Consider the following 15408-nt stretch of genomic DNA (forward strand, 5'->3'; position numbering starts at 1 on the left):
GTGATGCAGACACCTCCAAGCGGCTTGTATGACCTCCCAGGTTTGGTTGGCTGGCTCCTGGTGACCTTCCACGGTGGCAGAAGCCTTGTCCTTGCTGACCCAAGGAGGGCAGCCACTTGGAGCATCCACAAAGGGTTCATAATGTAGTCTGAAACATACAAACAATAAACTCCTCAGGGTCTTCAGTACCCTGGGTGTCTGGTAAGAACTTAAGATTTTTGGCTGGGACCCATATACGGGTTGACTCACTGAGGGGGAAGACACAACCAAACCCTCAACCCATAGTTAGCAATGGGTCAGGGCCCCTCCACTGGCCTGATAAGGGGTCTTTCCACGGCACTTGGACTTCCGGGCGCAGTGGTTGAGCTCACCAGTGTTTCTGGAAGGCAGACAGGGGTTCATTTTTGGAAAAATTTAGGATGTTTAAAGTTAGGAGTGCCTGTCCCAACTGTTGATAAGGGCTGGTGACTCCCCTTTTTGTTTTAATAATTGAGTTTTTAGGCATTGGTGATGCCGTTCAACAATGGCTTGTCCTTGGGGATTATAGGGAATTCCTGTAATATGTTTAATGTTCCATTGTATTAAGAATTCTTGTAAGGCTTTGCTAGAAAAACAAGGCCCATTATCTGTTTTAATTTGTGCTGGCAGCCCTAAGGTGGCAAAACACTGCAGCAGGTGATTTTTTGCATGCTTGGCAGCTTAACCTGCGTGTGCTGTGGCCCAACACGCATGTGAATAGGTGTCAACAGACTCAAAAACATATTTGAGTTTCCCAAAAGGCAGAAAGTGAGTTACATCAGTTTGCCACAGCACATTAGGCTTCAGTCCCCTAGGATTGGCCCCTGGCCATTGTAAGGGGGGTACTTGCAGATAAGGAAGGCATGACTTGCATGTGTGTACAATCGTTTTTAGCTGTGAAATAGGTATATTTGGAAACCTGGCATGTAGCCCTCACCAGTTTACATGAGTTAAAGTGTGCAGTTGGCTGGCACTATCTATTGTATATATTTTAGGGCCTTGAGAGGGAAGTGTCTGCCTGGGCATTTCCAGTGGTTAGAAATCCTGGCATTCCTTGATGACCCCGAAGGTGTTGAACAAAAATAGGTTCATTGCAGCCTTGTAAGGTACTCCTTACTTGTGTCATAAGGGAGGAGATGGGATTACAATCTAAGCGAATGTGGGCTCCTGGAAGCCCAGGGAGAAGATTGGCCGCATATAAGCTGTCTGTAAAAAGGTTAATGGGGTCTGGCTCTTTTTGCAGGGCAAGGAGTATAGCGAGCAGCTCTTTGTATTGTGCTGACCCATCATAGGGGTGAAAATGAGTAGCGGGGGCCACCTGTGATATGGTGCATGGGGGGTTGTAAATAATTACAGCAGCCCCTGATTAGCCACCATCCATGAAGACATTGTAGGCATCTACCAGGGGTGTGGCGACAAAAAGCTCTGGGTTGGTCCATGACAGCTCTTTGAAGGTGGAGACCCATTTATTGTTGCCATATTGGCAAACACCAACCCCGAGATACCCTTCTAGAGCCAGTGCCAGCTGGTTTTGATATTCAGCTGACCATGTAAAATCTGCCAAGCGGAAGGGGACGACAATTTTCTGTGGTTCCTTTGCAAAACATCTTAGTGAGCATTCCCTTCCTTTCATTATTAGGTCAGCAGCCTGGTTCAGAGTGGTGTACACCTGGGAGGTCCCTCCTAGGGATAAGTGTACCCATTGGAGTGGCTCCCCCCTTTGGGTTAGGGCAGCCATGTATGTGGTGTTAATGGCTATGAGCCATAACTCTATAGGGGACTCAGGGTCATAGCGTTTCAACTGGGCACTGTTTAGATCTTGGAGTGACTTTAAAAGCTGTCAGCACTCAGGTAGGAGCATGAAGGGGGTGCTGGGGTCAGAGGTGTGCAACAGGGCAAACAGGGGAACGAGCTGGCCAGTGGAAAGGGGGATCCATGAGCATAGCCAATTTATTTTGCCTAGAAGCTTTTGTAATTGAGGGAGAGTATACGAGTTTGAGATGGTTAGCTGAGGCTTTAATGGGCTAGCCTTTTCTAAAGATAAAAGTGTGCCCAGAATTTTAAATGGGGGTATGGTCTGGACCTTATCAGCTGACACCTGTAACCCCCGTTTAGTCAAGCAGGAGAGAGTTAGGCTGAGCACATGAGATAAGTCCATGGGCGTTGGTGCCCCAGGAATTATGTCATCCATGTAAAGATAAAGAACTACATGTGGCAGCTGATTTACAGTATTAAACAACTGAGAGACAAACATTTGGCAAAATGAGGGACTATTAGCTATGCCTTAGGGAAGCACCACCCACTCAAACCGCCGATGGGACACTGAAAGTTTACGGAGGGGATAGAAAAGGCAAACTTTTCACAATCATTCAGTGCAAGTGGAATGGAGAAAAAGCAGTCCTTGATATCTATGGTTACTAAGTATAAGTTGCTTGGTATAGTGGGGGTCCATGGCAGTCCTCTCTGTGGCGTGCCCTGAAGGATCATTCTTTTATTGACCTCTCTAAGGTCTTGTAGCATTCTCCACTTCCCAGAGGCCTTTTTAATTACAAATACTGGGGTATTCCAGGGGCTAGTGGATGGGCGAATATGCCCTGCTTGGAGCTGCTCATCGACAATTTGTTCTAGGGCCTGCAATTTATTATCAGGAAGTGGCCACTGCTCTACCCAAATTGAGGGCCTATTTACCCAATGAATGGGGGGCACCAGGGGAGCTGTGGCTTCTAGGATTGGGGGTGACCGGCCATCTGTTTATGAGGAGTTTCCGGGAATTTGACCCTGGGGAGAGGCAGATGGTTTCTTAGAACAACTTGTTGTAGGGCCTGCAATTTATTATCAGGAAGTGGCCACTGCTCTACCCAAATTGAGGGCCTATTTACCCAATGAATGGGGGGCACCAGGGGAGCTGTGGCTTCTAGGATTGGGGGTGACCGGCCATCTGTTTATGAGGAGTTTCCGGGAATTTGACCCTGGGGAGAGGCAGATGGTTTCTTAGGTCCCGAAAAGTGGGGTCCCCCCTGTAGTTTGGGAAAAAGGGGAGATTAAACTGGTACTGATACTCCTCCTCATCTAGGATATCTTCATAAAGGGCCTTATGGTCAGTGGTAATGAAAGCGTCTGCTTGGCGTAGAACGTCTTGGCCTAACAGGTTGGCTGCCAATCCAGCAGCAATGAGGTTTTACTTCCCCTTTTGTGCCATCTGCATCTTCCCAGTGAAGGATTTCATGGGTTTCCCACGTTGGGGTTTTTCCCCCTAACCCCCAAATTTTGGGGCCTGGAACTAACTTGCAGCTTGAAGGGACTTCTTCCCATCTAAGGATTGTTCGATCCGTCCCCGTGTCAACAAGGCATCGGAAATCTTTGCCTTGAATTTTAAGATTCATTTTTGGTCTTAAACCAGGGACAATAGGTATAGTCCAATGAGCCTTGGGTACTGGCCACCTGCAAGGGCATGGAGGCGCTGGCTTTGTATCCCCTTGGGGTGACGGGGCTGGGGATTGCCCCTCCTCTAGTTTAAAGGCTTTCCGTCCTTGTCTAACATAGACCGGCACTCACGCTTCCAATGAAGACCCTTACTGCACCTACAGCATGGTGTAGAAGGAAGGTTTTTATTTTTCCAGTTGGGACAGTCCCTTTTGAAATGACCTTGTTCCCCACAGCCATAACATTGACCCCTATGGCAGAGTTGGCTGGGTCTCTCTTTAGGGCTCCTGACACTAAGAGCCTGGGTCATAGCACCTGCAAGGGTTTCCGCTTGAGCTTGTAGAGTGGAAGTTAAGGCCCTGGTTTGTTGTTGGTAGCTTCCAACATCTCTACTGGCAATGACCCACTTTTCCATAGAACGATCTTTGAGCCCAGCACAGGCAAGCTTGTGGTCGGCAGTCATGCCGTCCCACACTAGCATTTTTACAAACTGGTCCCGGAGATGACCTGGGGGAAACTTTCTCTGTATGCTCTGTTCCACCCGAACTATGAAAGATGTAAGGTCCTCAGAGGGTCGCTGGGTGACCCTGGCCATTGCAGGCTCACTGGGCCCTTCAGGTAACTTTTTCCATGTGGCTAATGCTGTTGCCCTAACCTGGTCCTGGTAGGGGGCTGGGATAGCAGCCTGTTGGATTCCAGTACTAAATTGATCTGCTGTTCCAGACAGCATGCCGAAGCTGATAGGGATGGGTGGGTTGGCTGCTTGATTTATCTCTGCCTGCACATGGCACTCTTTCTTAAAGAAGGCGCAGAATTTGATAAACAGATTTGGAGGGAGGACAGCCTTACAGAGCATTTACCAATCTTGGGTCGTGCAGGGTTGGTGTGCTAAGCCCTGGAGGATGGTTTCTGCCCATGGGGAATTGGGCCCATCCTCTGTGACAGCCTTTTTCAGCTCTTTAAGTTCATGAGCTTCCCAAGGGTACCAAGCGGCCAGCCTATTTCCACCGGGGGCAATGTTGACCGGATAGGCCTGAAGGGCCACTTCCCCCCATGGGCTGTGGATGGCTGGGGTTTCCCAGTGAGCCATAATAGGATAAGCCTGTGGCTCTGCCAGGGATGTTTTTAAAGGGGGGCTAGCCTCCTCCACTCATTCAGGTGCTGCTTTCTCTCCTTTGGCTAAAGTTTGGTGGGGTGACAGGGTAGGGGCATAGGTATCACTCAGTGGCTCAGGGCCTTGCATTGGCAGCTTTCTTTCTTTTTTTTTCTCCTCATCGAACTGTGCCCAATCCCTTTCTAACCCTTCCTGATGCTTGGGATGGAAGTAAAGCTTTAGGGCAGAGATGGTTGGTTAGAACCCTAAGGGGGGGTCTAGCCCGTGACTAATCTCATTCTTTCTGGCCAGGGTCTGAACCCGGTCCCAAGTCTCATATGAGAACAAGTAGGACTAAGGTGCCCAAGGGGCTACCTGCACCACATGACACCAGGCATTGGTGGCCGTGGAGTCAGATATTTCTAGGCCTCTGCTTTTTAACATGTACTTTAGAGCCTTGCAAGCTGTCTCATCACTCTTTCCACACACGCCTCCCATGTTGCCCAATGAGGAAGGGACAAAGGGAGCAACAGGGCAGAGAAGTGCAGGGACATCCCCCTGTTATGGTACTCCCCCTGACACGCAGGCGGATTGCTTCATGGAGACTCCCGTGGTCACAGGGGCCACTTCGTTAGTTGCTCCCCCTTCGTTAACCTTCTTTCAGGACTGAGCATCTGGGGGCCTCACTCGCTCGGCTTTCACCCACAAGTTTTAAAAATGCCTCACACAGGGCACCACTCTTTTGGGACCACCGGCCGACCCGAACAGCCCTAGCCTCTTCCTTTTGGTGGGCAAGTGAATGGCCCCGATTCCTCTTTCCCTCCTGTCCCCTTTGGAAGGAGATGGGGGAAGAGAGCCATGAACAGAGGTGAGCACACCGCCGGCCCCAACCAGCCCGTTTAAAGGACACTCAGACAAGGCAGCGGTTCTGTCAAGAAGTTCCGTTTATTATCACACAAGCACTTGCTTTTAAAGGCAAATGGGGAAGGGAGGTTTTTTACATAATCTTATCAGCTTAAAGGTCAAGGGCATGCGTCCTGTCTCAAGCCTAGCTATTGAAACCACACAGTGTTCACGAGCGCGGAAGCGCATATTTGGCCAATAAGGGCTAAGGCAAGGTCCCCGCAGACACCCCCATCCTATTTCCTCCCGGTGCCTTCTTAGGCTGCCACATTAATACGCCCTTGTGGGTCCATAATGGCGCCACTTGTAATGTCACTTAAGGTGGTGTTAGTTTTTAAGGCCTGACACCAGGTCAATATGGTAAATTCTTTTTGATAAGTAGTAAGGGGAGTAATAGCAGAGGCTGAGAGGTCAGTTTTGAAACTATTGTGTTAGATACATCTGTTTTTTTTTCCCTCTTCTATAACTCTCATGTCAAACCAAAAGATAGGAGTTTTGAACAGTATCTATCTTTTGTAATAAAATACATATCAGAAAAACTCTGCTATTTTTGTATTCCTCATGCTCCCTCAGTGAAGTAAAGCCTTGTGTTTTAGAGAGTAAAACAATGTGTAAGCACTGTTTTCAAGTTGCTGTAGAAGCACCACCCTGATAAATGTACCTCCCTTGGAATGCAATGAAGAAGAAAATGTTTTCTGGTTGACATCACAGCACCCCAAAACACAGCAGGAAAAGATCACATCATGAATGATCAGTGATATTTTGACAGAACTTCCCCAAAATTTCTAGGAGTAGGAGTAAGTGGCTATATTTCTTTGATGTGTTTTTATAGTTAGATATTGACAAAACCAAAAACACATAGCATTTACCCATGGGAAATTAAGGCATATGTCCATGTAAATGTACATGCATGTTTATAACATCTTTATTTGTGATAAATTAAAACAGGGAAGCAACCCACATTTCTATCAGGAAGTGAAAGGATAAAAATCATTTGGTTTTATGGCATTTGCATACAATGAAATACTTCTCAACAGTAAAAAAGGAGCTATTAATACAAAAATCACATGGATGTACCTATAAATAATTATCAATAATGGCAGAACTGAGACAAAAAAGACTAATAAAATTTCAGAAAATGAAAACTAATCTATACTGACAGAAAGAGATCATTGTCTAGAGATGAGGAATATCAGGGAAGAGAACAAAGGAAGGATTTCAAAGGATCAGAAGGAAACTTTGGAGCCGATTGATACGTTTCTTATCTTAATTGTAGTGATGGTTTCACAGCTGAACTAATATACCAAAAACTGTCAGATTTTCACTTTAAAGCAGTGTAGTTTGCGTTATGTTAGTTACACTTTTTAGGGCTCATAGAAAAATGATGTTAATAGCAACCAAAAAAGAAAGAAAGAAAAAAAAGAAAAAAGCTATCATGTTACTCTGCTTTCTCCCACTAGGACTCTTGTGTTCTGTTTATTCCTGGTTCTGAATCAGATGATATTTGAAAAATATGGGTATATGATTGGATGTGTGGTATTTAAGAAAGAAAATTCAAAAGCCCTCTCATGCTGCCTCAGATCTGCTTCTGATCTGAGTGGAGAGGTGTTGGGAAAATAGAATAGTTTAATCAGGCCCCCTTGCCTTGGGTCCAGTAGGGTGTGGTGCAGCACATTCTTTGTAAACAACCTGTGAATGTGGGTGGAGTTAGTGAACATGCACAACAACATATCTTTTTGGTTTTGTTGCTATTCTTGTGTGTTCTTCAGAGTTGTATGGAGCAGAAGCCCTGAACTGCTGGCCAGCAGAGAGCTCATTTCTAAAAATAGAGCATGTTTACTTTGCTGGCAGCTGCTCAGGTTTTCCTTGGACATTGCCGGTAGCAGTTGAATTTCTGAGTTTCTCTTTGGAATGCCTAGCTCCTAGATGTGTGTGTGCAGAAATAAAGACTACTCTTTCTTCAACCAAGGCTCCAAGGACCTTTTTTCTGGTTACCTAGCTCATTGACCTGCATGTGAAGGGTTTGTGACTCAATCTGGACAAGGGGCTTGAGGGGTCTATGAGCCGCAGACCCAGCCCTAGCTCTACAAGGAGTAAGAGGCAACAACATTTGCTTAGATAATAGCCAGATGTGTACGAGCAGCATCAGTAATAACAACAAAATATAAATTCCAGATCCCATACAGAAACCTCACATCTTTCCCTAATACCACACAACATAAGTTTGTGCTTGGTCCTGAATAAAAAAGACAAGGTGAAAGGTGGATCATGGCAACATATTTTTGAAGGCAAAAAAAGAGAGTGTTTAAGGAGGGAGTGACTAAGTTGTGAAAAAAATAGCTTTCAATTATCTGTTGATTTTTAGTTCCACATCGGCCATTGATGATCTCAGGAAGAAAACAACTTTGAAAGAGGTAAGAGCATGAGCCAGATTGAAGTTATGTATAAAACAGCAGTTAAAAAACCAAAGAAATCAGTAAAAGCAATACATTGGAGAAATTTGGCCATGAAAGACAGGAGGAAGACAGTGTGATAGCAAGAGAAAAAGGACAATATTATTTATTATTATTGGTCACTATGCTTTTTAAGACAGGAGAGCTACGAGCCTGTTTAACAGCTAGTGTGAAAGAGCCAGTTAACACAAAGACTTTCTTTCCCACATATTGGAAATAGAACAGTATAACCTTAATTTAAATTTTTAAATTAAAATATTAATTAAAAAACTATGAGTGTCTCATGGTAGAACAATTGCAGATAGAACGTTTCATATTAAGACCTGGTGCTTATAATGTTTGATTTGTGATAACAATTCATTGTAATGTCATTTTAAAACATTTTTTATGAGAGTTTAAATTCATTCACCACTTATAACAATATTAAGATCTTTGTAATAAAAATCATAGTAATATGACTAATAGTAGTTAATATATTTAGTGCTTACCATTTGTTTGATATGTTTGAAAATTTATATATGTATTACCTCATTTAATTTTTATGACATCTCTCTGAAAGATCCCCATTATAAGTGCTGAAAAATTTAAATATGGAGACATTAAGTAATTTCTTAAGGTACATTGGGTACAAAGGAGTGGAGATGGAATTTGAAGTCAAGATGTCTCACTACTAACATTTTAAATATTTTTCCTTTCCTCTTATTGTTTTCTGCTCTTTCCTCTAGATAAATTTCAGGGTTATGGATGATAAAAATGTGTTAAGAAACATTGTGAGAATATCTAAATTACCATGAGCAGATTGTTGGTAGAGATATAAATGTTAAAGTCACTGCTGCTGAGGTCTCAGAATGAAATGAAGTGTGTGCTACTGGAGCATGAAAGAAAGGGGATCCTCATTATAAAGTGGCACAGAAAGTTTAGCAGAATTATGTCCTGCAGTTAAAGTTTAGCAGAATTATACCCTGCAGCTGCATGGAAAGCAAAACTTGTACATGGTAGACTTGGATATTTAGCTGAGGAAGTTTCTAAGCAGTGTGTTGAAATCTCTTGCTACTTACATTAAATGTGAAAAGAAAAAAGAAGGTTGAAGCAAGAATTGTTAAATGAAAAGGAGTCAGGGCTTGATGATTTTGGAAATTCTTTATAATGTTACCAAATTAGAGTCAATATAAGTTAGCACTTAAGGGAATGGGCTTTGGGGCTAAAATGCTAAAATATTTACCCTCATTTTCAATTTAACAACTGTGATTTTGGCCAATAAAAAAGCTTTCTTTGTGTCCATGTCTTCATCTATAATGTGGCAATATAAATATCTCATGCTTCATTAAACTTTTGTAAAAATTAGAGTAAATAAATATATAACATTTAGAATACTCCTTGAATTGATAAATCTTATCTTAATTATCAAGAACTTAGAAATTTTTATTATCAACAGTTTTAAAAAAGTGCTGCTTATCCACTGTTTTGGAAGATACAAGGGTCTCTTCTATGCGACCAGGACTAGATTATCAGCGGAAATTAAGCCTAATGTTTATTATCTGCAATATGCTAGAGTACTATAGTTCATGCTTTACTATCATTTATTTCAATCCTCAAAATTTTCCTGTGAGAAAAGAATATTTACCATTTTGCTAAAAAGAAATGAAATAGTAATTATCTTGCTTAAGATCATATATCTAGGAAATGAATAATAGAGTATCTTTGGGCATCCAGCTTGCAGTTTCTTCTATATCCACCTAATTGTTTTTCCTGACTTTTGATGGTTATGAATTAATATGTTGTTTACAATAAATATATGAAAAGAGAAATTACATGGTAACTGTATAGTGAATTGTTTATTTAATGCTGTCTGAGAGACAGAAATGCTATGGCAAGAAAACAAAAAATACATATATTTTTAAATTTAATTTAATTTTATCAATATACAAGGTGTTTGATTTTTGTGTCCCTTTACCAAATCCTCCCTCCCCAGAAAACAAAAATATTTTGATATTTTAAAAGAGCTGTATACTATTTTCATAAAATCATTGTTCAACCTGAATTTCCAAAGTCTCTATGAAAAAAATCTCAAAAGTTCATGCAATTTAAAAAATTTGATCTTTAAAGAAATATTCTAGCTACTATTTTTAATTCCCCGAGTGATTTGACTTCTAAAAAGTAACTTTCAGTTGTGAAGAAATGTTGTCAGGTAATTAAAAGGATGTTAAAGTACACAAACAGGGTGATGTTTGCTTCATAGAATGAGTTTGGGAGAATTGCCTGTTTCAATCTTTTGGAATAGTTTGTAGAGAACTGGTGTCAATTCTTCTTTGAATGTTTGGTGGAATTCTGATGTGAACCCATGTGGTTCTGGGCTTTTCTTTGTTGGGAGTCTTCCAATAACAGCTTCAATCTCTTTTATTGTTATTTGTCTGTTCAGAATTCTCTATCATCTTGGCTCAGTTTTGGTAGTTTGTGTTTGTCCAGAAATTTATCCATTTCCTCCAGATTTTCAAATTTGTTGGCATATAGTTGTTTATAGTAGTCTCTAATGATTCCTTGTATTTCAGATCTATCAGTTGTAATATCACCTGCAAAAGAAACAATTAACATAGTTAAAAGACAACCAACAGAGTGGGAGAAAATATTTGCAAAATATACATCTGACAAAGGATTAATATCCAGAATATACAAAGAACTGAAACAACATTACAACCAAAAAATAAGAACCCAATTAAAAAATGGTCAAAAGAGCTAAATAGGCATTTTTCTTTTTCTTTTTTTTTAAGTCTCTTGTAGACATTTATTATATTCTTATATGCTAAAAAAAATGACAAATATTAGACATACATACACATATACTTTGCTAATAAAAACCCACAAAAAAACAGGAAGATGACATTTCTACTATAATGTGTAAGATTTAATTTTCTGTTTATTAACTGGTTTAAAAAACATCAAAAGTATTTTACTCTAAACATCTGTAAGAAAATTAATTTCTTTTTACATACTAAGTATCAGTATTTATTTGCCCTAAGCTACAAATTTAATTGCAATTATCTTTACCATGTGTTCACAATTCAGAATGTTTTTTTTTTTCAGCTAGTTCTTTGTTTTTATTTTTAAAAATCCCTTTTATAGTTTGTACCTTCTGTGAGCAAAACTTTTTAGTATGCATATATATCCCTTTAGAAATTACAACACGTTAGGATTAGGGAGGGGAGAGAGGGAGGAGGGAGGGAGGTGTCGGTGATGGGCCATAATAATCATATACATTGTATATTGAAAAAATAAAAATTTAACGAAAAAAAAATAGGCATTTTTCTAAGGAAGATATACGAATGGCCTACAGACACATGAAAAAATGCTCATCATCACTCAGCATTCAGGAAATGAAAATCAAATCCACACTGAGATAGGATCTCACCACAGTTACGATGGCTAATATCCAAAATACTGTGGATGATAAATGCTGGTGTGGTTGCAGAAAAAAAGGGACTCTCATACATTGTTGGTGGGACTGCAAAATGGTGCAGCTTCTATGGAAAATGGTATGGAGTTTCCTCAAGCAATTGCAGATAGACCTACCATATGACCCAGCTATCTCACTGTTGGGAATATTCCCAGAGGAATGGAAATCATCAAATTGAAGGTATACCTTTTCCCCAGTGTTCATTGCAGCACTCTTTACAATAGCTAAGAGTTGGAACCAGCCCAAATATCCATCATCAGATGAGTGGATATGGAAATTGTGTTATATCTACACAATGGAATACTACTCTGGTATAAAAAAAGAATGAAACACTGCCATTTGCAACAACCTGGACGGACTTAGAGAGAATTATATTAAGTGAAATGAGTCAGGCATAGAAAGAGAAATATCACATGCTCTCACTTATTTGTGGGAGCTAAAAGTAAATAAACAAATACAAAAAACAACTCGGGGGGAGGGGGAATAGGGAAGAAGACACAACAATTACAATTACTTGAAGTTGATACGACAAGTGAACGGAGATGAGGTTGTTTGGAGGGAGGGGGAGAGGGAGGGAGGAGGGAGGTTTCGGTAATGGGCCACAATAATCAACCACACTGTATATTGACAAAATAAAATAAAAATGAAAAAAAAAGTACACAAACAGCATTTTACACACCTTTAGTATTTACACAGTTTTAGTGTTTCTAGACCACCTTCGGATGAACACCTTTAATTTGTGTTCACTATTCCTGAAGGGTTGACTAATTCACCCATTTAAATTCTGAAACTGAAATTTATGGACCAAACCCTAGACCATTGTGAAGTTGCATTTTGACTTTTTTCATGAGCCACTAAGAAGCCTTTCTTGCTGACCTTTCTTCATTCTTTATCTGCTCAAAATGAATATAATCAAATAGGAGTTATGAACAATGCAATCTTTTTGATATAGGAGTCTGTGTCTATTTTACCCTTCAAACCAACTACCCAATACAGGGTCTACCAATTAGTAGGTGAATCAAAAAATCTATAGAAAAAGAATCATTGACCTTTTTTTTCCAGGCAAATCCTAAATTATAACAACATGAAAATTTTCAGCTAAAATAATCAAGATAAAATAACCACAAAATGGTAATAACATATAGTCAGTGAACTAAATGTACAATTCCACTTTAGCAATTGCTAGGTAAGGAGTTGGACTACTGTAGAGTGGCGATTGAGCACTTACCTATAGAGTGAGTTCTATTTTACCTGTGGTAGTGATATTCATTTAGGATCAAATAATACAGAACTGATTTAACCGGAGTTTTACCTCATCTTCGGATGAGGGAAGTTTCATGGCTTTCTTTCTGAGGTCTTATAAATCTTTCATGTAAATTGTTTGAAAACAAAAGCTTGATACACGATTCAGTAATGCACTTGTTTTTACTTGATTTTTCTTGCCCAATATTACAAATATTGCCTTCAGTATAGTGTGTAGTTTTTTATTTGATACAGGTATGAAGACAGATCAAATAAATTTTATACCATAACTTTTTCTTGGAAATGGTTAGAGATTTGTTTTACTTGCTGTAAAAGTAAGTGTACCCCAAAGAGGATTTAAAAAAGAAAAAGAAAAACTTTTAACCTATTGTAACAGTACTACTATTAACTAGTTTACCAGGAAAACAAGGGCTGAGGAATCATTCTTAAGTTTGTACAAATGTAGGAGTATAGAGTGAGTTCTATTTTACCTGTGGTAGTGATATTCATTTAGGATCAAATAATACAGAACTGATTTAACCGGAGTTTTACCTCATCTTCGGATAAGGGAAGTTTCATGGCTTTCTTTCTGAGGTCTTATAAATCTTTCATGTAAATTGTTTGAAAACAAAAGCTTGATACACGATTCAGTAATGCACTTGTTTTTACTTGATTTTTCTTGCCCAATATTACAAATATTGCCTTCAGTATAGTGTGTAGTTTTTTATTTGATACAGGTATGAAGACAGATCAAATAAATTTTATACCATAACTTTTTCTTGGAAATGGTTAGAGATTTGTTTTACTTGCTGTAAAAGTAAGTGTACCCCAAAGAGGATTTAAAAAAGAAAAAGAAAAACTTTTAACCTATTGTAACAGTACTACTATTAACTAGTTTACCAGGAAAACAAGGGCTGAGGAATCATTCTTAAGTTTGTACAAATGTAGGAAGCTTCTCTTCTTTACCAGAAAAAAGTAAAACGAGGAGGTCATGGACCTTCCTATAGAGCATGTTCAGGCTCCTCCTGTTTATGCATAGGTTGAGGTTAAACTTTCAGAGCCTTTTCAAGGCTTATTTTCTCCCAAAAGATTTCATCACAATTTTTTGAATTATTCCCACCATGCTAATTTGTAACTGTTTTAACTTTACATTTATTTATAAAAATTGATTCTGCAACAAATCTAGTTGTAGTAAAATAAAGGGAGTTATTTCCACGATTTTGTTAGATTATTACAAAAAACTTCAAAGTATAATATCATTTCTCTAGATTAAAACAACTTCAGAAATTCCAAGGATAAACAATTCCAAGAATTAAAAAGAAAATTTGTTTACTTCTTTATGACATTAATTATTTTAGACATTGTAAGGTAGTACCGCTATGGAACAACATATAAGTCCTGATATTTGCAATGTTCTCATATTAAAACAAACCAATAGGCAAACTATTTAAGGCTTAAGACAACAATAAAACACATGCCAATTATCAGCTTAACTTAGTGTGTTTAGTCATTTCCAAAAGATTATTATTACAAAAATACTTGTATATGTTTAAAATTATAAAATATTTAAAAATGAGTTAAAAATGAAATTTAAAGCTTAATCTTCAAGGAATGGAATAATTTCTCTTATCAATATTGAACAAAAAATCTATCCCACAAAAAATACAAAAATCTTACAGGGAAAATTAAAATCTATGCTCTTCACATAGTCTTGGCATGTTAATAGCTGTAATCCCAAGAGACTTGACCAGTGTGCACAATAGCCCCACCACAAAATATTTACTAATGAGAAATATTGAATCGCAGTAATGTCTTTCAGAAAATATAGACAATTCCATGAACACTCTATATTTTCCCTCTGAGATAAACATTTGTTTCATTAACAGTAGTCCTTTCTAATGTCCCAGGGATCATTTCCCCAAGGCCAGGCACACTTTCAAATACTATTGCTAAAATATATCAGCTATTTAATGCCACTGCAAATCAGGTTAGTCTATCTAAGGCATTTGCTTCATTCTGAAGAGTTGAGGTACTGATCAATTTGAAGATCAGTTAACATTTCTCAGAAAATGTTGCATCATTTTGTTGCATCAAGTTTAAAAATCATTAAACTTCTAATTAAAGAAGAAATATGGGGTTTTACTTGGTAAGATATATCTAAATATTCCTTTATGATTTATTTTGTTCCTCAATGTTTTAAACACCTCATTTTATCTGTGCATCTGTGTATTACAAAAACATTCTAGGAAAAATAAATAATGGAATCTTGTTTAATTATGAAAAAGGACTAAATTTAAGCTTTATTAAAATAAAAGAAAACAGAAAATATCAGGCCCTTGTTCTGTCTGGAAAGCTACAGAATACTAAAGAAGACAGTATTAAGAAAACAATAGTTGTGTATTTAAAAACCGCTGTGGAGGGAGGTTAGTGAGAAAGTGGTTAATGGACACAAAGAATGATTACGTTTTGTAATGATGCATATGATATTTATCCTGATTTGATCATCATATATTGTACATCGGTATTGATAATCAACTCTGTACCCCACAATTATGTATAATCAATTATGTTTCAATAAAAAAAGAAAAAAAATTATAATAAATTACAAATATACAAAGCATTTCAATTCAGAAACTGGGGTTATTTACTCATTTACATTTTGAGTTGTTAGAAGTGCTCTTCCATTTAGACAAATTTAATGGTGATCTCAGCTTCATGTTGCATTCCAAATACTGATGGTGTAATTGCATTAATCTGTAGCCACTTTTATGAGAAATCATACTTGTAAGACAGCAAGCTAGAATGAGAGGTAAAGTCTTTTTCAT

The 15408-nt window shown here is 38.8% G+C and overlaps 1 protein-coding gene across 1 annotated transcript in view; it reads right to left on the reverse strand.

Annotated features, from left to right (window-relative positions):
- The window catches only part of LOC103601899 (olfactory receptor 10A2-like), a 10863-nt gene extending 6827 nt beyond the window's left edge, over positions 1-4036 (reverse strand). Inside the window, 2 exon segments of the mRNA XM_008586305.1 lie at positions 1136-1336; positions 3845-4036. Of these exon segments, the coding sequence (XP_008584527.1) occupies positions 1136-1336; positions 3845-4036 (393 nt within the window).
- Between the last annotated feature and the right edge of the window lie 11372 nt (positions 4037-15408).

This window comes from Galeopterus variegatus, unplaced genomic scaffold, assembly GCF_000696425.1.
Source record: "Galeopterus variegatus unplaced genomic scaffold, G_variegatus-3.0.2 Scaffold3928, whole genome shotgun sequence".
In the NCBI taxonomy this organism is placed as follows: domain Eukaryota; kingdom Metazoa; phylum Chordata; class Mammalia; order Dermoptera; family Cynocephalidae; genus Galeopterus; species Galeopterus variegatus.